The 22,631-nt window shown below is 52.3% G+C and overlaps 2 protein-coding genes across 7 annotated transcripts in view; one reads left to right on the forward strand and one right to left on the reverse strand.

Moving 5' to 3' along the window:
- Positions 1-6,447, reverse strand: PRRG2 (proline rich and Gla domain 2; the record flags this gene model as incomplete). Of its 5 annotated transcripts, none has more annotated exon segments than XM_014592272.2 (7): positions 1-94; positions 772-907; positions 3,798-3,837; positions 4,003-4,190; positions 4,406-4,686; positions 5,607-5,675; positions 6,373-6,447. In XM_014592272.2, coding segments are annotated over 5 exon segments (543 nt in total), but the record flags the coding sequence as incomplete, so codon positions are not given.
- A 35-nt stretch (positions 6,448-6,482) lies between these two features.
- The window catches only part of NOSIP (nitric oxide synthase interacting protein), a 21,072-nt gene continuing 4,923 nt past the window's right edge, over positions 6,483-22,631 (forward strand). The window contains exons 1-3 of one of the 2 annotated variants that reach the window (XM_006160139.2): positions 6,483-6,528; positions 17,126-17,196; positions 17,719-17,824. In XM_006160139.2, coding sequence (XP_006160201.1) covers positions 17,127-17,196; positions 17,719-17,824 — 176 coding nt within the window. In that variant the 5' untranslated portion in view covers positions 6,483-6,528; position 17,126. Of the gene's footprint in view, positions 6,529-7,086; positions 7,230-17,125; positions 17,197-17,718; positions 17,825-22,631 lie in introns of those variants that run through there. The other variant, XM_006160138.3, reaches the window with a different exon arrangement.

Consider the following 22,631-nt stretch of genomic DNA (forward strand, 5'->3'; position numbering starts at 1 on the left):
CAGAGCCTGCTCATAGGTGGGGAGGCCTGGGGGTAGGGGTGGAGGCAGGGGCACTGGTGGGCCGGGAGAGTTCAGAGGGCTAATGAGCCCTGCCCTGGAGACAGAAAAGGTAGTTATCAGGAGAAACCTACCAGATAGAGACGATGGAAACAGAGAACCTAGGGACAGGCAGACAGAAATCAACCACCGCAGAGAGACTCTCACATGCCTGTGCACCAGACACAGGCAGAGTAATGGAGAAAAAGAAACCCTGCAGAAAGGCAGGCACACACACACAGAAACAGACAGACCTGACCGGGTCCATGCACACGGGACCCCAACACAGAGGCACATTCAGTCTCAAATCCCATCCTCTCCCACGATCAGCTCACCCTGAAAGTACCCCCAGACCCATAACTCTTCCAAGACTGACACTCGTACACCCTCTCAGACCCTGCCAGCAAGAAACACACACACACACACACACACACACTTCCTGCACCCTCTCAGCAGACACGCTGCACAGACCCCCAAACCACAGGCTGCACAGGAGCGGCCTCCCCACATGCAACTTCCTAGTGACAATCTCACAGAAACCCAGGACCACAAAGCCCAGGAACAGAGCTCCTACCATGTGGGGACAGAGACCCGCCTGTGGTGCCATGAGCGGATGCCAGTGAGCTGGCCAACTCACCTTCCACACCACCGTCTCCTTAGGCCTCAGACTGTCTCCTTAGGTGGCCTTTCCTCCCTTCCCAGCCCCCTACCCGCTCCTCCCTGAAAACCCCTTACTCTTGAGGACAAGGCTGCAGGCCTCGTCGCTGTCGCCAGTGCAGATACCAAAAGGCTCCCAGGCCGGCCAGCACGATGAACAGGATGCCAGACGTCAGCCCCACTGCCAGGCCTGCCACATCCACCCGTGCACGCCCTGTTGGGAGAGAGGCAGCCACTGACTCAGGGACTGCCACCCACTCCATATCCAAATTCCTTGTCCCAAAGGAGGAGCACAGGTTATGAAGCAAGGCAGAGCTGGGGCCACTCCCTACCCCTGTGACCTAAAGCAATTCGCCACACTGCTTTTTCTGAGACTCTCTTTTCTTATTTTTAACTTTTGTTTTCTAGTTTGCTCTAGGGTGCATGCACTCACCAAAAGAGGGGGGAGAGAGAGAAAGTGAAAAAATCTCCCCCTAGGGGGAATGGACACACTGCAATCCCTTCTTTTCCCAGGTTTTGGGCACACAGACACACGCACCTGGTGTGGTTTTCTAACCACAGGGCCTGGGATTCAAACCACACCGTTGGCCATGTGGGATTCAGCTGCCTCAGCCGCCACGCCACCTGCTGGTCCCTGCACCTCCATTTCCTGTTCTGTAAAATGGGAAGCATAACCCCTACCCCAGGCTGGAAAATCCCAGTGGAGCCAGATGCACAAAAGGGCCTGTGAGAACTTCACCCAAGACTAGAAAATACGTTAGCTGTATTCCCATGACAGCAGAGGCCCTCCCTGGACAGACGGTGGCTCATGTCCCCAGAGCTGGGCATACTGAAAGTGGGGTGAGGAGGCTTTATGAGGCCCCAACACTGACCATTGCTAGATTTAGCAAATAATAATATCAGGTGTGCAGTTAAGTGGGAAATTCATATGCACATAAAATAGAGTTTTTAGTGTAAGTATATCCCATGCACTTTTTGGAATATATTGATACTTACTTACAAATAACTTTAGGTTATTTGCTGCAGGCTACCCCCTTAGCCTAGAGGTTAAGGGAGCCAGAGACACATGGCCAACTGCAGGCTTTGAGTCCCAGGCTGGAGGCTTAAAAAATATACCAGGTGTGTGTGTGTGAATGCCCAAAATCCCGATAGGAAAAATAGAGAAGGGATTGTGGTATGACCATACCCCACTAGGGAATGCTTTCTCCTTCTCTCTCTGTCTCTTTGTCTCTCTGCGGTGAGTGCACGTGCTTTCTGGCAATTAAAGAAAAAGTTATTCATTGTGAGGGGGCAGCGGGTGGTGTGTTAAAGGCACATGGAATTCCACATGGCCAACTGCAGTTTGAGTCCTGGACACTTGGTGGCTTGCTTTCTTACTTTCTCTCTCTCTCTCTTCCTCTTTCTTTTCCTCTCTCTCTCTCTGGTCAAATTTAAAAATAATTGATAAAATTAAATAATTCCTGGGACCAGCAGTTGGTGTAATGGCTATGTCGCTGGACTCCCATGTGGTTGACTGTGGTTCGAGTCCTGGACCTGGTGGCTTAAACTCACACTCCCAAGAGGAGAATGGAGGAGAAGGGATTGCGGTGTTGGCATTCCCCCTGGGGGCTGATTTCTCGCTTTCTGTCTCTATGTCTCTCTTTGTCTTTCTGGCAAGCGCATACCCCCTATAGCAAAAACCTCTCAAAAAAAAAAAAAAAATCCTTTGAAAGAGTTATTCATTGTGTATTTAAAATTCAAACTCGGAGGAGGGGAAAGGGTGGCAGACAGTGGTGTGGCAGTAAAATGCAATGCCCGGTGAGACTGACCCACTCGGGAAAGTTCCACATTTGCACTGGAGACCTCCCTGAGCACGTGGGACACACAGGAGCCCTGGTCCAGTACTGGCTGGGGCTGGGGGTGGCTAGCGGGGGAGGGCAGTGAAGGGGATGCTTGCATTTCATCAGAGGCAGCTCTACCCACTCCGGAATAGCCCCTTGCACTAACCAGGCCACTGAGGGGCAAGGCTCAATCCTGAAGGAAGACGGCATGCACGGGAAGGCCTCTGATGTCCCAGAAGCCTAGGAAAATGCACTGGACAACGGAGGAACTTAGGAACTCCCCACAAAGGTGAGTAGGTGTCCAGAACACACATGGGCCTGCTGCTAAAAGCACATGAGGCCCCCAGCAAGCCAAGGCCTCAGGTCTAAGGAGAAGGGGACATGGGAGACCTCCAGCTCCTTGCTAGCTCTGGCTGCAAGAGAGGCATCCTTGGCCTGGAAAGGAGGGAGGGGGAGGGGGAGCTCTTCCTCAGGGGGTAAACCCCAGGCTTTTCTGCCCCCTTAGCACTAAGCAGCACCGAGCAGGCACGTCCTGCCCATTTGGCAACTTTCAGGAGGATGCAAGGAGCCACTAGGCCTGGAAGGAAGGCCTAACTCCCCTAGCAACCAGGCTCTGACAGGGGACTTGGGCCCAGACCTAGGGCATGTTGCTAAGGTACATCCACCCCTAGCAACCAGGCCAAAGGGGTGGGGCATGTGGTGCTGGGAAGGGGGTCCTCCAGTGGGCCAGGACTTGGGGCCTGCAGCCTTTCTAGGTGTGGTTGCTAGGGAGAAGGCCCCCTTAGCAACCAGGCCAGGTTGGGATGGGGTTGTGGGGGAGGGGAGCCAGCCAGGTAGTGTTGCTGGCTTCCTGGGTCTGGCCAGGGCAGACCCGTTGCTAAGGAGCAGCCCCCCTTAGCAACAAGGCTGCAGCCAAGATAGGGCCTCAGACCTCAGGAGGGGTTGGGTTGGGTGAAGTGGGCAGGTGAGGATGGCTGAGCCTCCTCCCCTGGCCGTTGCTAGGGAGCAGCCCCTCCAGCAACTGAGCTGCCTGAGGGGCCCAAGACTCCCTGGCAGGCTGGGTAGGTATGGCCTTTCACTGCACCCACTTCCCCTTCAGACCTGCACGGGGTGGGGGTGCGAGCTCTCAGACAGGGGCTCTGATCTGAAGAGAGAGGACTCCTGTACCAGCCAGCCTCAGGGATGGGGGACTGGCAGCCCCCTGCAACTTGTGCACCTAAGCCAGGGTGCCAAGGGCGGCCTGGGCTGCATGATCAACAGATCAAGAGGGCTGGGCCCACTCACCTCCCTTGCCGTTGTAGATGTAGTTCTCCCAGAAACGCTCCTGGGTGGGCAGAGGACAGGAAGAGATTCAGCGGGGAGACTCACACTCCCAAACCCACCTTGGCCTGCCCTGATGTCTAGGACCCCAGGGAGGGCAGGATTCAGGGTCAGGACCCCAAGGTCTGGGGAAGACAGAGGGCCCACTCCGCGGCCACGGGGCCCTCACCGTCATGGTGTTGTCCTCGAAGTACTCGCGGGCCTCCTCCCAGGAGCACCGCTCCTCCAGGCACTCACGTTCCAGGTTCCCCGGCGTGAACAGCTCCAGGTCCCAGTGATTAGCTCGCCGGACCCGGCCTCGGCCACGGCTGCCCAGGACACTCTGAGCCTCCGGGGCATCCAGGAAGACTTCTGGGCCTAAGACACAAAGGACAGAAAAGTGAAGGGTCCCTAGGGCTGGAGACATAGGAGATAGAGAACGATGGGGCCCTGGGTGAAGACTCCTGGGTCCGAGGGAGGACAGGTAGGGGCCGAACTACTAGGCCTGGGGGAGGAGGGAGCAACTAGAGTCAAGGTTCCTGGGACCCCCGCGCCATGCCGGGGAGTCAGAACTCAAAGCTCTGCACACTCACCTTGGTCTTGCCCCACAGTGGGAGAACTATCCAGGCAGGTGGTTAGTCCCAGGTACAGCAGCATCAGGGAGGGGGAGCCCCTCATATTTTGTGGACACCTGGAACCAGGTGTGGCTTAGCTGACAAGTGCCTCAGCCCCTTGGGAGTGAGGCCAAGCCTCCCTGACCTGACTCTGGTCCGCGAATGACTACAGCAGGCACTTATGGAGCCTGTATCCCGTGCCAGGAGCTGCTTTTCCTGTATCGACTCGTCCCCATCTGCACAGCAGTCCTACTGTTATCCTTTTGTAAAAAAGAATTATTTAATGATTATTTATTCATTTATTTATTTTAATTTGACCAGAGAGACACACACACACTCAGAGAGAGAGAGAGAGAGAGAGAGAGAGAAAGTGAGAAAGCAAGCCACCAGGTCTGGGACTCAAACTGAGATCAGCTGTGTGGGAGTGTCCAGCGCCTTAACCACCACACCACCTGTGGTCCCAGTACTTTATTATTATGATCATTATTATTATTTTTTAGAGAAAAAATTTTGCCATAGGGCATGTGTGCTCGCATAGAGACGGAGAGACAGAGAGAAAGTGAGAAATCACTCCCCAGGGTGGGGGGATGGCCACGCCACAATCCTTTCTCCTCCATTCTCCTCTTGGGATTTTGGGCACAATGCACACGCACCCTGTAAGAATTTCAAACTGCTGGGCTTGAACCACCGTCAGCTATGGGGGAGTCAAACTACTTAACCACTATCCCACCACTGCCCCCCATGTTATAGATGAGGAAACAGAGGCACAGAGAAGTACAGTAAGCTGTCCAGGTCACACAGGTTGTAGTGTCAGAAGCAGGATTTGGGTGAAGGCAGTGTGCCTCCAGGGATGAGATCAGGGACTCTGCACCACTCAACACAAGTTTTGTCACATAGTAGGTCTCAAAAACATGTCCATTGCCCATCCAGATTCCTTTCTTCCTGGTAATCTTCACTGCCGCCTCTCTCAGTGCCCACTGCCACATCCACCCACAGGCATCAAAGATTACAGGAGAGGAGAGACAGGAGTGGGGACATATATTCTTAGACCCAGGGGCAAGAGGGGAAGGGGGTCTGGAGCCTGGGCTTGGGGACCACAAACTTGTGGGTCTCCGAAGTCTGGGGAGCCAGGAAGCCAGCCTCCCCAAGCCAAGCTCCGCCTCCAGGGACATTTACTTACCTGCCCAGACCTGTGAGTACTGCCCCTTTCCCTTCAATCCGCGCCTCGCCGACCAGCTGGGAAGAGGGGCTGGGAAGAGGGGAGGGGGAAGAAGGAGGGGTGTTCCGCTCCGCTCCCAGCAAGACGGCAGATCCCTGGTTCTGGCTAGGGGGCGGGGCTTGGGGTTACCTGCCCTGGGCGGGACTCAGGTAAGGGACAAAGTATTTAAAGGGACCTTTGGACGAAAGATCTAAGGGCCAGCACCCCTGTAGGCAGTAGGGTCTCTGACAATGTGAAGCACATAGGGGACAAGATCTGGTGGCCTCCAGTCGCCCCTCTCGGTCTTCCGCCCTGGGATGTCGCCTGGCCAAGCTAGAGAAATAATGTCTGGGTCTCTAGCTATTTAGAAACTGGCGAGAACGGTATGCTTCGTTCGGTCCCTGGGGAAGCTGGTTGGTGCCGAAGTAAATTCCTGCTTACTGGGTGTGGTTTAAATGGCCTTGATTTCTGATTTCTCAATTGCTGTGTCTGTAAAATGGGAACAGAGGAGCGGCCCCTTCCCAATAGTCTTTCAAAGATGCAGCACAAAAGGGGGAGGTGGAGTGGTTAGTCCTTAAACTCAGACTTAGAGAAACGCAAAGTACGGGAATCAAGCAGGAAATCATCCACTCTGAAAAATGCCTAGTATATACTAAGCGTTCCCCGTATTCTCACCAATTTGATAACCGGAACTCTCAAGTTGCTACTCACGTTTCCGGAGGGAAGAAGGGAAGAAAAGAGAACTTACCGAGTCAGTCTAAGCACCTCCACGGCTAGGGGCAGGTCTACTTCCGCTCGCTTTGGCCAGGCGGAAGTGGGCGTAACGGAGGGGGAAAACAGTGCTCCTTTCCGGCGTAGGAACACAGTCGAAGAAGCGACGAAGGAACGAGGAGTCGCTTGTGAGGTGAGTTCCAGGTGGCGGAAGACTAGTGTAGCGGGGATCGATTTCCCTCTAGAGAGGACTGGGGTTCTGAGAAAGACAGGGGTAAGAGTTCGGATTCCCGACTCCCTAGCCATCGTTAAGAGAGCCCTGCTGGCCCCTGAAGTTTGCAGCTGAACTACATCTCCCAGCATCCCCTGGAAGGAGCCAAACCGGCCTTCGGGCAGTTCTGAGAGCTGCGGTTGGTGGTAGATGGCTCGGGGCCGGAGTTAGGATGCGAGCGTCTAGGAAGAAGGGGACTGGGGACTCCTGAGAGTTGAAGAAGTGGGAGTTGAAGAACTTTCCTGGCCTCAGTTTCCCGGACTATGATGCAGAAGGCTAGAATGAAAGACCTCAGGGCCAGCACTCCTGTCGCAGGGTCTCTGACGCGGGAGGCACGCAGGGTGGCAGTGGATCGTGCCTTCCCTCTGCGGGGTTCTTGCGTTTTCCTTTGGAGCATTGGGTCAGGCAGTCCTGGCTTCGCATCCTGATCGTGCCGCAGATTCGTTGTGCACTGGCCCGCTTGACCGGGCCTTTTACTTTAATATTTTGTTGTCAGGATGTTCATTCAGACGAGGGCAGCAGGTGGCGGTGGTTAAGGTGCTGAACTCCCACGTGACGGACCGCGCTTCCAGGCCTGGACCCGGCATGTTGCCTTCGCACTTCTGTCTCACTGTCTGTCTCTGGTGAGCGCAGGAGCCCTATAGCAAATCCAGCAGACGGAGTAGTGGTTATGTCGCTGGACTCCCACGTAGTCGGCTGCGGTTCAAGTCCCTAGACCAGGGCCTAAACTCACGCTGCGCACCTGTGTGTGGGTATCCAAAATCCAGAGAGGAGAATAGAGGAGAGGGAATAGGGGCGTGGCCTCCCCACCCTCCATGGTGGGGGAGTGATTTCGTGATTTCTTTCTCTCAGGGGAGCGCACATGCCCTATAGCAAAAATCTCTCCTTTAAAAAAAAAAAAGAATTATTTTATTGAACTTTAGTTATTTTATCTATTTATTGTAATTTGCCCAGAGAGGGACAGAGTGAGAGAGAGAGAAGAAAAGTAAGAAAGCAAGCTGCCAGGTGCAGAGCTCCAACCGTGGTTGGCCATATGGGAGTCCAGCGCTCTTAACCACAGGCCACCTGCTGGTCCCTCTTTTTTTTTAAAGAGAATTATTTTTAATTTAATTTTTTTCATTGTCATTCTTTTCTTTTTTGAAGTTGACCAGAGAAAGACAGACGGAAGGAAAGTGAGAAAGCAAGCTGCCAGGTGCAGGACCAAACCAGGGTAAACCATGTGGGAGTCCAGAGGCCTTAATCACTGCCACCATTGGGGCCAATAGGTGGCGTAAAGGTTAAGGGCACTGAACTCCCACATGGCTGACTACAGTTTGAGTCCCGGACCTGGAGGCTTGTTTTCTCATGTTCTCTTTGTCTCTTTCTCTCCCCCTAATTCTTTTCAAATTAAAATAAATAAATATAAAGGTAAATAAAATAATTATAAAAATAATAGTAATAATAATAAAAATAAAATTGAACAATTCCTTAACAAAATGTTCAAACTTATAAAAGTGATAGAGTAGTATGACTCCCTAGTGCCCAGATTTACTAGTTATTGATATTTTTAAAATTTGGGGGACCAGCAGATGATGTAATGGTTATGTTGCTAGACTCCCACTTGGCCCCCCACTGTTTGAGTTCTGGACCCCGGTGGCTTTGAGCCACGATCGGCCATGTGGGAGTCCAGCTCCTTAGTCACCGCACCACGTGCCGGCCTGGCCCTTATGTTTTCAATTCTATGGGAAGTGGAATTGCTGGATCAAATAGTGACCCTGTTTAACCTTTTGAGGAATTGCCAAGCTTTTCCTAAATAGCTGCACCATTTTACGTTCTCACAGCAGCAGGTGAGCGTTGGGATTCCTGCGCATCCTCGCCACTACTTATTACCTGGCTTTCTGATTATAGCTATCGGGGGTGTGAACTCGTATCTGTGGTTGGGCTGCGCGTCCTTAATGACAGGTGGTACTGAGCCTCTTTTCTTGTGCTCTTTGGCCCTTTGTATATCTTTGGAGAAATCTCTAATCCAATCCTTTGCCCAGTTTCCTTTTTCTTTTCTTCTTCTCTCTTCTTCTTCGCTTCATTCCTTTGTATTCATGAGACAGCCCATGTACACACACACACACACACACACACACACACACACACGAGCGAGAAAGAGAAGCACCCTCCGCGGGGCTCAGGCATGCCGCCACCCCCTTTCAGTTCTCCAGCCCCAGCATGCTTTCAGGGAAGCCAGGCCAGGACTTGGGCTGTGACCGTCTCTGCCCGTTTGTAAATTGGATGAGTTGCCATTTTGCTATCGAGTTGTAAGTTCTTATATTCCACACTGCAGTGGGGTGCGGCTGACTAGGCCCTGTGGAGGGCGCTCCTCTGCCTCCCTCTCACACGCGTGTGCACGTGCATATGATATCACGAATAAGGGGGAGACAATGTCTTAGAAAAAAAGAAAAGCTTGTGCGGATTGATCTGTCAGGTGCAGACTGAGGAAGGAACCAGTGTCTCTGAACCTCCATTTTCTTATCTGTAAAATGGAGAAGACCTGGGAAGGTTTCATGAGGACCAAGCGGATCTGTCTTGTCAGGTGCATCCCATAGGGCCTGGTACTGAGTGTTTGAAGGATATGGTCATTTCTCTCTCTCTCTCTCTCTCTCTCTCTCTCTTTCTCTCTCTCTTTCTCTCTTTCTCTCTCTCTCTCTTTTTAATTTGCTGTAGGATGGGGCTGGTAGGTGGTGTGGTGGTTGAGGTGATGGACTCCCACTGGCTGACTGTGGTTCGAGTCCTGGACTCGGTGGCTTGCTTCCACACTTTCCCTCTCTCTCTGTGCATCTCTCTGATCAAATTAAAATAATAATGATGAATAAAATTAAATAATTATTTTTAACTATTTTTAATTTGCTGTAGGGCATGTGTACTGGTAGAGACAGTGGGAGAGGGAGAGAGAAAGTGAGAAATCATCCTCAGGGGTCGATGGCCATGCCGCAATCCCTTCTCCTCCACTGTCCTCCTGGGATGTTGATGCACACACACACGCTTGGCGTGATTTTCTTTATTTTTTAAACTTTTAAAATGTATTTTTATTTATGTTTTTAAATTTTGGCCAGAGAGGGACAGAGAGAGAGAGAGGGAAATTGAGAAAGCAAGCCCACCAGGTCTAGGATTCGAACTGCAGTTGGCCATGTGGGAGTCCAGTGTTCTTAACCACCATGCCACCTGCCAGCCCCGCTTGGTGTGATTTTCAAGCCACTGGGTCCAGAACTCAAACTGAGGTTGGCCATGTGGGAGTCTAGAGCGTTAACCACTCTGCTACCTGCTGGTCCCTTTGGAATGTGTTTTTATTCATGATAGAATGTTCATGCACAGGCTGGAGAAGGAGAAACAGCCTTAACAGGTGCTGATCACGCCAGTCTCCTTTTCAGAGCCCTCCAAGGTGTTGTGATCTTGGGCACACATGTGCCCAGTGTGTTTCAGGCCAACCCAGAGTCAGTTACGTGGCCTCCAACACGCAGTTCAGTTTGCTACCATCTATGCCACCCAGCCAGGGTTAATTAATTAATTTCTTCATGAATAAGAGACAGCAGCACTCCTAGCAGGGTTCTCACACTGTAATCCACACCCCCAGTCTCAGCTGGCCTGAATCACAGGTGTGGGCACACTCGCATCCTCACCTTGCTCCGGGAGATCCCAGGACCTCTTCTGTAGGTTTGTTCATTTTTATTTTTTTTTTAGGTTTTTGCCATAGGGCACATGTATTTGTCAGAGAGTGAGAAAGAGAAAGTGAGAAATCACTCCCCTGGGGGACGGCCACAATACAGTCTCTTCTCCATTCTCCTCTTGGGATTGTGGGCACGTGCACGTAGCATGATTTCCAAGCTCCCAGGGCCAGGACTCACACGGTGGTCAGCCATGTGGGAGACCAGTGCTTTAACCACGACGCCCCCTGCTGGCCCTTGATCCAATCACTTGATCACTTCACCACCACCAGGCCCTGCAACTGGATTCTATTAAACCTACTATACAGGTCAGGATTCTGCAATAAACATTTAGTGTCTGGATTATTATTTTCTTAAGAATTATTTATTTTATTTTATTTATTCATTTATATATTTAAATTTGACCAGCGAGACACACAGGGAGAGAGAGAGAGGAAAAGTGAGAAACCAAGTCGCCAAGTCCAGGACTCAAACTGTGGTTGGCCATGTGGTAGTGTCCAGCGCCTTAACTGCCATGCCACTTGCTGGTCCCAGTGTCTGGATTATTGAGATTTGCTGAAAGAGTGAAATAGACTTTAGATTTTGAGAATTTTTGTACAGAAAAGGAATCAGTTGGTCCATATTCTCGATTGTGACCTTCCTGGGCGGACTGACACTTGCCACACAGTTGAGAGGGCAGACCAGAGCCCGGGTGCCTGGTTTCAAATCTTGACTCCCCACCTCACAGCTGGGGGAGTCTGTGAACCTGTGTCCCTCCCCTTTGGCTGTTTCCTCCCTACAGTGCTAGTGACAGCAGATGGCAGTCATCCTATTTTCTGTTTTGAAGTTGGCCCAACTCTGGAGACAGTCGCATGCAGTGGGCAAAAGTTGAGCTCCCGGGGTTTGGAAACCCTGGCACTGCCCCCGGCAGCTCTCCCACCCTCAGCCAGGGCCTCTACCTTTTGGCCTCAGGATCTTGAAAATCAGTGGAGACTCCAAAGAGCTTTACTTATGTGAATTATGTCTATCAATATTTGCTGTCTCAGAAACTAGCATAGACTTGGGACTAGCAGTTAGCGTAATGGCTATGTTGCTGGACTCCCACGTAGTCGACTGCGGTTCGCATCCCGGACCCGGTGGCTTAAAACTCACGCTGGGCATGTGTGCGTGTGTGCCCAAGATCCCAAGAGGAGAATGGAGGAGAAGGGATTGCGGCGTGACCATCCCCCCTGGGGGGTGATTTCTCGCTTTCTGTCTCTCTGTCTCTGTCTGTCTGGCGAGCACACACATCCTATAGCAAAAACCTCTCCAAAAAAAACTAGCATAGACTGCCAGGCACAGTGGCACGTCCCTGTAGTCCCAGCTACTAAGGGAGGACTGAGTTCAAGTCCAGCCTGGACAACATAATAAGACTTTGTCTTAAAAAACAAAACAAACAAACAAACAAAAAAAAACAAGACATAGAACCAGTAGGCAGTGCGGAGTTTAAGGTGGCTAGGTCCCACGTGACCAACGGCAGTTCATGTCCTGGACCTGATAGCCCGAAAGTCACGTCAGGCACATATGACTGTGTGCCTAAAAGCCCAAGAGGAGAATGGAGAAGGAATTACTGTGTGGCCATCCCCCTTGGGGGTGATTTCTCACTTTTCCCTCTGTGTGAGGGCATGCACTCTATGGCAAAAATTAAGTAAACAAATAAATAAAACTCGAGTACATGTCAGCTGTCAGAACCGGAGCGTCTTCACACATCTAGCACCCTCTGGAAGATTCCACTGTACCTTTGTCAAAGAGTAAGAACAAAGGCAAATATCATTTTAGAATTACTATAGAAATAATTCCCTGGACTTCCTGAAAGTATCTTGGGTGCCCTCAGGGACCTCACTTTGAGAACTACTGCCTTAAGAAAATGGCATCTCTTCTGGGCCTCAGGTGACCCATCTGCAAAGTGGAGGTGGTGGCGGGACGGGTCGCAGAGGTGACGATTCTAGAGTTGATGAGATGGGGAGGGTGCTCAGTAGTCAGGGATCAAGCGATGTTCCTTGTGACTGTTCTCATTATCCTCAGCAAAGGAGAAAGTCCTCCCTCTGGCTAGCAGGTGGTATGGTGGTGAAGGCTTACGCGTGGCCTACCATGGTTTGAAGTCCTGGGCCCAGCAGCTTGAAAATCACTCCAGCTGCATGTGCTTCTTTGCCCAAAGTCCGGAGAGGCAAATGGAGGAGACAGGATTGCACCATGGCCATCCCTCCATGATTTTTTTCTTTTTTTTTTTTCTTCTTCTTCTTAAGCTTTTTTGCCATAAGGGCATGCGTGCTTGCCAGAGTCAGAGAGAGAGAGGAATTACCCCGTGGGCTTGGGGGGGTGGTGGCCACTCCATGGTCACTTCTCCATTCTCCTCTTGGGATTTTGGGCATGCACACACTTGCACCCAGCCAGATTTTCAAGCCGCTGGGTGTGGGAATCGAACCACGGTCAGCAATGTGGGCGTCTACTACCTTAACCACTGCACCTGACCTGCAGGAGGGGGTGAGTTCTCACTTCCTCCCTCCCTCCCTCTCTCTCTCTCCCCCCAGTGAGCTCACATACCCTATGACAAAAACCTTAAAAAAAAAAGTTCTCTGTCTACAGCCCCTCCTACCCCTGGAGGGGACGTTGCCGTTCTGCACATAGAAACAGCCATTCTTGGGCACCGGACGCCCGGCCAGCTCATCTCCGGGTGAGCAGAGCCATCAGTGCCAAATACCACAGGGGTCAAGGCGGCTGACAGCTAGGAATAGAGCCGGGAGTCTGTCCATGAGGAGGACGGCGCAACCTTCATGGGGGAGGGGCGGGCGGAAGTCGGGGGCCGAGCTGGGGAGCAAATGGCAGGGGGGGCCGGGAGGCAGGTGGTGGACGCCTACTCAAGCTTAGGGCCCGGAGGCTGGAGGGCCTGTGGGTCAAGTTCGGATGTTTTATCAAGATCGGTTTCTGCGGGCTGCACTGTGCCCCGAGGGGCTCGAGGGGACTTTCTCGTAGCAGAAGTGTTCCATGTCTCCACGGGTGCGGTGGTGGTTCCCGGGGTGCGCACGTTTGAGCGCGTCAAACTGCAGGTCTGCGTGTGTGTTCTGCAGAAATCACCGTCGAACAAAAACCCGCTTCCGAGCAGGAGGCGCCAGCAGGGGGAGAGAGAACACCGCAGCCCCGCGGTTCCTGTTTGAAAGCGAAGGGCAAGTGCTTTAAGCAACCAGGAGGGGGCGCCAGAGATGAAGGTCTGCATTCCTGGGGACCTTGGCTGTGCTCCCCCCCCTCAGCTTCTGGAACCTTCTTGAAGCTGGAGAGAGAGCATCTTGTGCCCGGCTCTGAGCACAGTCCCTCCTCCCCGCGCTCCCGCCCCGGTGGCTAATCCCATGATTATCCCCATTTGCACTCAAGGCAAGTGAGTGTGTGCTCTTTCTGGCAGTAACAAACTTAGTGTAAAAAAAAAAAAAAATTAATTGCCAGAGGGCACATGTGCTAGTGAGAGAAGGGAGAGGTAAAGCCACCTCTCATGGGGCATGGTCATGCCACAGCCCCTTCTCCAACTCTCCACCCTGTTGGGGTTGGAGCACACATGTGCCTGAAGCGGTCTTCCGGCCGCTGGGACCGGGTTCAAACTACATAGATGGCTATGGGGGATCGAGCCCCCTTAACCGCCAGGCCATGGGACTGGCCCCCAGAGTTAGTTATTTATGTAAGATATTTAGTTTAAACATTATTATTATTGGAACCAGCAGTTAGCGTAATGGCTATGTCACTGGACTCCCACGTAGTCGACCGCGGTTCGAGTCCCAGACCCGGTGGCTTAAACTCACGCCGGGCACGTGTGCATGCATGTCCAAGATCCCGAGTGGAGAATGGAGGAGAAGGGATTGTGGTGTGGCCATCCCCCCTGGAGGGTGATTTCTCGCCTTCTGTCTCTCTGTGTCTCTCTGTCTGGCATGCGTACACGCCCTATAGCAAAAACCTCTCAAAAAAAAAATTTACTTTATTTAACTTTTTATTTATTTTTAAATTTGACCAGAGGAGGGACAGGGTGAGAGAGAGAGCGAGAGAGAGAGAAAGTGAGCAAGCAAGCCACCAGGTCTGGGACTCAAACCGTGGTAGGCAAGTGGGAGTCCAGCGCCCTTAGCCACCATGCCACCTTCTGGCCCCAGCAACTGCACTTTGTAGAGTGGACCTCGGGCGTAGATGGTGGTGCTGGGGTAAAACGCCACGTGGCAGGCGCACCTGAGAGGGTCTGGATTGCAGCCTGAGACCCCCCAAGTGCAGCAGGTGTGTTTGCCCACCATCAGGGCTGGCTGAAATGAGGTGGGTTCTGGCCCTGGGACCGACTCCCCCGCCCGCCCCCCCCTGGAGTGCTCTTGTCCCTTGTTTATAAGAGGAAACGGGAGGGTAATCTGTTATTTTTTATTTGACTTTTTAAAAACTTTCACATTTAATCATTGTACTTCTTAAAAAGAATTATGTTATTTGTTAGCATTTTGGTTAGTTTGATCAGAGAGAGAGGAATGGGAAGTGAGAGAGAGAGAGACAGAGAGACAGACAAAGAAAAAGTGAGAAAGCAAGCTGCCAGGTCCAGAACTCAGACCACGGTCAGCCATGTGGGAATCCAGTGCCTTGACCACCACGCCACCTGCCAGCCCCTCACCGTATGCTTTTACAGCCTACAATGTGAGTTTTCGAAGCAAGTAAAGGTATTAAACTTTATTTTTTTAAATAAAACCTTTGAGGGAGGGAGCAGGTGACATGATAGTTGAGGCAGTGCACTCCACACAGCCAGCCACAGACCCAGACCCAGTCCCAGACCCAGCGGCTTGGAAACCACGCCAGGTGCTTGTGGGTGCCTGCCCAAAACCCCAAGAGGAGAATGTAAGAGAAAGGGTTGAGGCGTTGCCACCTTCCCTGGGGGATTTCTCACTTTCCCTCTTTCTGTCTGGCCAGCGCTTGTGCCCTATGGGGGGGGGGACTAAAAAAAAAGAAAAGAACTTTGAGGCCAGTTCCATGGCCCTGGCGTGTCTGGCTTTTCTCTCGACCCCGCATGCCGTAGCTCTGAAAATTGGGTATCCTTTCACGTTGCAGGAGAGAAAGTGCCTCTGTCTTTCTTTCTTTCTTTTTTAAAGTTTTTTTTTTTTTTTCTGTCAGAGGGTGTATACATTTGCTAGAAAGAGACAGAGAGAGGGGGGACAGTGGGGAAGCACCCTCCCCCAGTGGGGAACGGTTACGTCACAACCCCTTCTCCGCCTCTCCCTCCTGTTGGGATTTCGGGCATCTGTGCACATGCACCTGGTGTATTTCTGAAGTGTCCAGGTTCGGGGCTTGAACTGTGAGATCCAGCCCCCTCAACCACCAGGCCATGGGCTGGGCTGCCCGTTTCTTCTTCTGTCCCACGCTGTAACGGGCGTCTGGGTAGTTTCCAGTTTATGGGCCGTTACAGAGTGCAGCACCGAGCTCTTGAGCGTAGCGCGGTAAAGAGAGGGCCCCGTTCCCACCTCTCTGCCCGAAGGACAGGTCTGGTGCGACAGCTTTGTTTTTAATTTACTATAGGGGCCTGCACTCACCAGAGGCAGAGAGGCAGAGAGAGGAGGTGAAAAGGCCTGGGGTGGCCATGCTGCTACACCTCCATCCCCTTCTTGGGATTTGGGCACGCACACACTCAGTGTGTTTTTTAAGCTGCTGGATCTCGGGCTTGAACCACATAGTCGCCTGTGCAAGATCCAGCCGCCTTAACTGCCATGTTATCAGCTGGTCCAATATCCTGTTTGTTTTTTAAGAATTATTTTATTTAACTTCATTATTTATCTATTTACTTTAATTTGACCAGAAAGGGACAGCGCCGCAATCCCTTCTCCTCCATTCTCCTCTCAGCATCTTGGGCACGCACGCACACGCGCCCGGCGTGAGTTTTAAGCCACCGGGTCCGGGACGCGAACCGCGGTTGACTACATGGGAGTCCAGCGACATAGCCATTACGCTAACTGCTGGTTCCCAATTTTTACATTTTTTATAAGAATTATTTAAAATTATTTAGTTTTATTCATTCATTCATTCATTCATTTTAATTAGACCAGAGAGAGACACAGAGGGAGGGAGTAAGGGGAGAATGAAAAAGCAAGCCACAGGAACCAGCAGTTAGCTTAATGGCTATGTCGCTGGACTCCCACGTAGTTGACCGCAGTTCGTGTCCCTGACCCGGTGGCTTAGAACTCACACCGGGCGTGTGTGCATGCGTGCCCAAGATCCCGAGAGGAGAATGGAGGAGAAGGGATTGCGGCGTGACCATCCCCCCTTGGGGGTGATTTCTCACTTTCTGTCTCTATGTCTCTCTCTCTCTGTCTGTCTGGCGAGCGCACACGCCCTACAGTGAAAATCTCTCCAAAAAAAAAAAAAAAAAGGCAAGCCACCAGGTCTGGGACTGGAACCATGGTTGGCCATGTGAAAGTCCAGTGCCCTTAACCACCATGCCACCTGTTGGGCCCAAATAGAAAATAATTCTAAAAAAATTTTTTAATGGCACACTGTTACCCCAGCTACTCCAAAGTAGTAACAGAGGATTCAAACCCTGATTGGCCCCCAAGCCCCCGACCTCCAAACAGATAGTTCTTTTGCTGTTACAGGGCGCATTTTAAGTTTATAATGAGTTCAGTTGATTACTGAAGGAGGACTTCCAGGAGGAGGCAGGCTTGGTGACCACCCACCCTTATTCACCCCTACCTGCACCCCCTGCCCCCTCAGCTTTCTGGTCTGAGGGGCGGAGCAGCTCTGAGGACCTTGAAGGTCTGCCCTGTTCCGGCTGCCTCTGCTCACATAACCCGGTCACTGCCCTTCCTCCCCAGGATGACACGACACGGCAAGAACTGCACCGCGGGGGCCGTCTACACCTACCACGAGAAGAAGAAGGACACAGGTGCGGGGCCGGGGGTGGGAGTGGGGCCACGAATGCGCCTCTGGCCTGGCTCCCTGTGCATCTTGCCCTCCCCCCGTGCACGCTCACTCCCACGGTCACTGTGGTCAGGACCGAGTAACGGTGCACACGCGGCCCCCACACGGTGGCGCTGCCTCCCGGCCTCCTGTACGTGAATCCATGTAATCCTCCCACCCGTGGGGAGGCATGCCTGTTAGCACCGCATTCCAAAGGAGGGCCAGACATGTGCTTGGTCCATCCAAAGGCCAGAGGCGTCTCCATCAGCGCCTCCACCGGCTGCCCCCCAGCGGGCCCGGAGCCTGCCTCACCGACTCCCGGTCAGGGCACCCCCAATCAGGGTCCGGCGCCTGCCTCTCACCGACCCCCCCCCACGCCTTCCTGCCCCACACATACTCACTCTCAGCTGCCTTGTTCCCCTGAGTCCTGCTCGAGTTCTCTCTGCCTGTGCCCCATGCTCCTGTCCTGTCCTCTGCCTTCTGTCACTATGCCTGTCTCTGTCCCCAGCTGCCTCAGGCTATGGGACCCAGAACATTCGCCTGAGCCGGGACGCCGTGAAGGACTTCGATTGCTGCTGCCTCTCCCTGCAGCCCTGCCACGACCCTGTCGTCACGTGAGCTGGGGACGGGAGTGGGACGTTTGGTGGGGGAGGGAAGGGAACAGCACAGAGGGGCTGTGTGGGGTCTGGCTGCTGCGCAGCCAGGGTGTCCCCGGCAAGCCACTTACTCCTGGAGCCCCAGTGCGCTCACCCGAGGCATGGTGTGATCTGTCCCACAGCTCGAGGAAGAATGTGTTTGTAGGAGGGTGTGGGGTTCCAGGGGCGGCGACCGCCCAGGGAGCAGCTCGGTGGCCCTTCCGTGACTGGCCTCTGATGGTGGGCGCAGCCGCAGTGTGAGACGCTTGGCACAGGGACCAGTGATGAGTTCGAGTCATGGCGTGTTTTACAGAGACAGGGAGAGAGTAGGGCGTGGTTCAAGGACCCAAGGCCACCTTGAGGGTCACCTACTCACTAGAAGGACCCGTGGAGCTCAGCAAAGCTGTTACACAAGTGACGGTGGCCTATTACGGTGGAGGGGACAAAGATTAAGTCAGCATGGGACCAGCAGATGTTGTCACTGGATTCCCATATAGTCAACTGCAGTTTGAGTCCTGACCCGGTGGCTTAAACTCACACCGGCGTGCGTGCCCAGGATCCCGAGAGGAGAACGGAGAAGGGATTGCAGCGTGGCCATCCCCCCGGGGGCGATTTCTTGCTTTCTGCCTCTCTGACTCTGTGTCTCTCTCTGTTTCTGCAGCAAGCACACACACCCTGTAGCAAAAACCTCTCTTTTTAAAAAAAAAAAAAGATGAAGTCAGCAAAGAGGAAACCACCTAGGGCAGGGTTGAGGAGACGCCAAGTGGGGGCTTCCAGCTGAACTTGCTGTGGGGCCCCCCAGGCAGCATTCAATTACTGTTTTAGAATTGTTTATTTAATTATATATATTATCATTGTTATTATTAATTTGCCATAGGGCATGTGAGCTTGCCAGAGAAAGAGAAAGCAAGAAAACAGGCTGCCAGGTCCGCATCAGCCCTGTGGGATCCAGCGCCTTAACCCTGGCCCGCCCTGTGGGATCCAGCGCCTTAACCCTGGCCCGCCCTGTGGGATCCAGCACCTTAACCTTGGTCAGTCAGCGCCTACTCCCGGACCGGCCCTGTGGGATCCAGCGCCTTAACCCTGGCCCGCCCTGTGGGATCCAGCGCCTTAACCCTGGCCCGCCCTGTGGGATCCAGCGCCTTAACCCTGGCCCGCCCTGTGGGATCCAGCACCTTAACCTTGGTCAGTCTGTGGGATCCAGCGCCTTAACCCTGGTTGGTCTGTGGGATCCAGCACCTTGACCACTGTGCCGCCTCCTGGCCTGGCTGTTTATTCTCCCACAGACGATGTGTGATCCCTCTCATGGGCTATTGCCAGCCAGGGCAGCTCGGCCGGGCCTTGGTGTCCAGGGTTTTTACTGGGTCGGTCACGTGGGCCTGGCTCCCTGGCCATGTGGCTGACTGCAGTCTCCGTACCCTCCAGAGTCAAGGTGGGCTCATTGGTAGTCCAGGGTAAACCGATGCTCTTACCAGGCAGGACATTCCAAGGGCCGAGAGGGCACCTGCCGGGACCTGTCACAGGCCAGCTCTTTCTCTGGAATGTGCAGTTCAGACAACTCAGGCCTGCTGGGTTCATCTTGCCCTGCACGACTCCCTCCCAAACACCGCATCCCATAAAGACGTGAGCATTGAACTGTGGTCCTAGGGCCAGCCAGTGGCGTTGTGGTTAAGGTGTTGGATCCTGCATGGCTGGCTCCATGGTTCAAGACCCGGACCTCAGCGGCTTGAAAAGTCACACCAGGCGTGTGTGCGTGCGTTCCTAAAATCCCTCGAGGAGAATGGAGGGGAAGGGATTGCAGCATGGCCATCCACTTGCTGTGGGGCCCCCCAGGCAGCATTCAATTACTGTTTTAGAATTGTTTATTTAATTATATATATTATCATTGTTATTATTAATTTGCCATAGGGCATGTGAGCTTGCCAGAGAAAGAGAAAGCAAGAAAACAGGATGCCAGGTCTGAATCAGCCCTGTGGGATCCAGCGCCTTAACCCTGGCCCGCCCTGTGGGATCCAGCGCCTTAACCCTGGCCCGCCCTGTGGGATCCAGCGCCTTAACCCTGGCCCGCCCTGTGGGATCCAGCACCTTAACCTTGGTCAGTCTGTGGGATCCAGCGCCTTAACCCTGGTTGGTCTGTGGGATCCAGCACCTTGACCACTGTGCCGCCTCCTGGCCTGGCTGTTTATTCTCCCACAGACGATGTGTGATCCCTCTCATGGGCTATTGCCAGCCAGGGCAGCTCGGCCGGGCCTTGGTGTCCAGGGTTTTTACTGGGTCGGTCACGTGGGCCTGGCTCCCTGGCCATGTGGCTGACTGCAGTCTCCGTACCCTCCAGAGTCAAGGTGGGCTCATTGGTAGTCCAGGGTAAACCGATGCTCTTACCAGGCAGGACATTCCAAGGGCCGAGAGGGCACCTGCCGGGACCTGTCACAGGCCAGCTCTTTCTCTGGAATGTGCAGTTCAGACAACTCAGGCCTGCTGGGTTCATCTTGCCCTGCACGACTCCCTCCCAAACACCGCATCCCATAAAGACGTGAGCATTGAACTGTGGTCCTAGGGCCAGCCAGTGGCGTTGTGGTTAAGGTGTTGGATCCTGCATGGCTGGCTCCATGGTTCAAGACCCGGACCTCAGCGGCTTGAAAAGTCACACCAGGCGTGTGTGCGTGCGTTCCTAAAATCCCTCGAGGAGAATGGAGGGGAAGGGATTGCAGCATGGCCATCCCTGGAACTGACTTCTCACTTTCTCTCTCTCCATCTCTCCAGCGAGCATACCTGCCCTATGGCAGAAATCTAAATATATAAATAAGTAAATCAGACTGTGTAGTCCCACTCCGAATTCACCTGATCTACTCCGTTCTGTTGCTGTTAACGGAAAGTGCTGAGTCTCAGTGATTTACCGAAACAGAATTTTATTCAGTTCAGGGTCGGGGCCAGGCCCATGTCCACCGAGGGGTCCTGGCTGCACTACAGAGGGCAGGAGCATGCGTCTGGCCCTGGGACTCATCCCAGCGCCTCGGGCCCCACCCTATGCTTAGCCCCTTCCCAAAGGCCCATAATCAGAGTGTCTCTCTCATTTTTTTTTCCCCTTTTGCCAGATGGTGTGTATGTTCCCTGGAGAAGGGGGAGGAGAGGGAGAGAAACCTCCCCAGTGGGGTGTGGTCACTCCACAGTGCCTGCTCCATTTGCCCATCCTGTCAGGGTCTGGGGCATGTACACACATGCCCAGGTGTGTTTTTCAGGCCACTGAGGCTGGGAGTCAGACTATACCATCAGCCATGAGAGATCTGGCTCCCTTAACCACAGGGTTGCAGGGTCGACCCTCCTTTTATATCCATTCTTTTTTTTTTTTTTTTAAGAATTATTCATTTGGGACCAGCAGTTGGCATAATGGCTATGTCCCTGGACTCCCACGTAGCCGACAGCAGTTCAAGTCCCAGACCTGGCGGCTTAAACTCATGCCGGGCGCGTGTGCATGTGTGCCTGAGATCTTAAGAGGAGAATGGAGAAGAAGGGATTGCGGCGTGGCCTTCTTCCCTGGGGAGTGATTTCTTGCTTTCTGTCTCTCTCTCTGTCTTTCTGGCAAGTGCACATGCCCTATAGTAAAAAAAAAGAAAGAGAAAAAAACTCCAAAAAAAAGTATTTATTTATCGGGGTCGGCAGGTGGTATGGTGGTTAAAGGTGTTGGATCCCACATGGGCAACCACGGTTGGAGCCCCAGACCTCGTGACTTGCTTTCTCACTTTCCGTCTCTCTCTGTGTCTCTCTGATCAAACTGGATAATAAAAATTAATAAATAATAAATAAATAAAATAGTTCCTTAACAAATATTTATTTAATTCCATTTGTTGTTATTTTTAAATTTGACCAGAGAGAGACAGAGAGAGATAGAGTAAGGGAAAGTGAGAAGGCAGACCACCAGGTCCGGGACACGAACTGCAGTAAACCAAGTGGAAATCCAGTGCCTTTAACCTCCACGCTGCCTGCTGACCCCATCATTGAGACAAAATATTTTTTAATTATTTAAGTGTATTTTTTATTATTTTTTTTTAAAACTTGACCAGAGATAGACAGAGAATGTGAGAAAACAAGCTGCCAGGTCCAGGACTTGAACCATAGTTGATCATGTGGGAGTCCAGTGCCTTAACTACCAGGCCACTTGTCGGCCCTCAATTTATTTTTTAAAAGGATTATTTTATCTAACTTTATTTATTTATTTTAATTTGACCACAGAGGGACAGAGCAAGAGGGAGAAAGTGACAAAGCAAGCCACCCAGGTCCAGGACTCAAACCCCGGCGGTCGGCTATGTGGAAGTCCAGTGCCCTTAACCACCACACCACCTACTGGCCCCTTTTTAAAAATTTGTTTAAAAAGAATTATTGGGGGGTGCTGGCAAATGGTGTGGTGGTTAAAGGCGTTGGATTCCCACATGGCTGACTGTGGTTCGAGTCCTGGATCTGGCAGCTTGCTTTCTCTCTGTCTCTGTCTGTCTCTAGTTTAAATAAAATAATTATTTTTTAAAAAAAGATTTATTCAATTTCATGTATTTAAAACTTTTTTTTAGAGAGAATAATAATAATGACAACAAATGGAATTAAATAAATAAATAAATCTTTTTAAAAAAAAATTATTGGGACCGCCAGGTGGCATGGTGATTAAGGGCACCGGATTCCCACATGGCCGACCGTAGTTTGAGTCCCAGACCTAGCGGCTTGTTTTTTTGCTTTTTCTCTCTCTCTCTCTCTCTCTCTCTTTCACTCTGTCCTTCTCTGGTCAAATTAAAATAAG

Source organism: Tupaia chinensis, unplaced genomic scaffold (assembly GCF_000334495.1).
Source record: "Tupaia chinensis unplaced genomic scaffold, TupChi_1.0 Scaffold000673_1, whole genome shotgun sequence".
Lineage (NCBI taxonomy): Eukaryota > Metazoa > Chordata > Mammalia > Scandentia > Tupaiidae > Tupaia > Tupaia belangeri.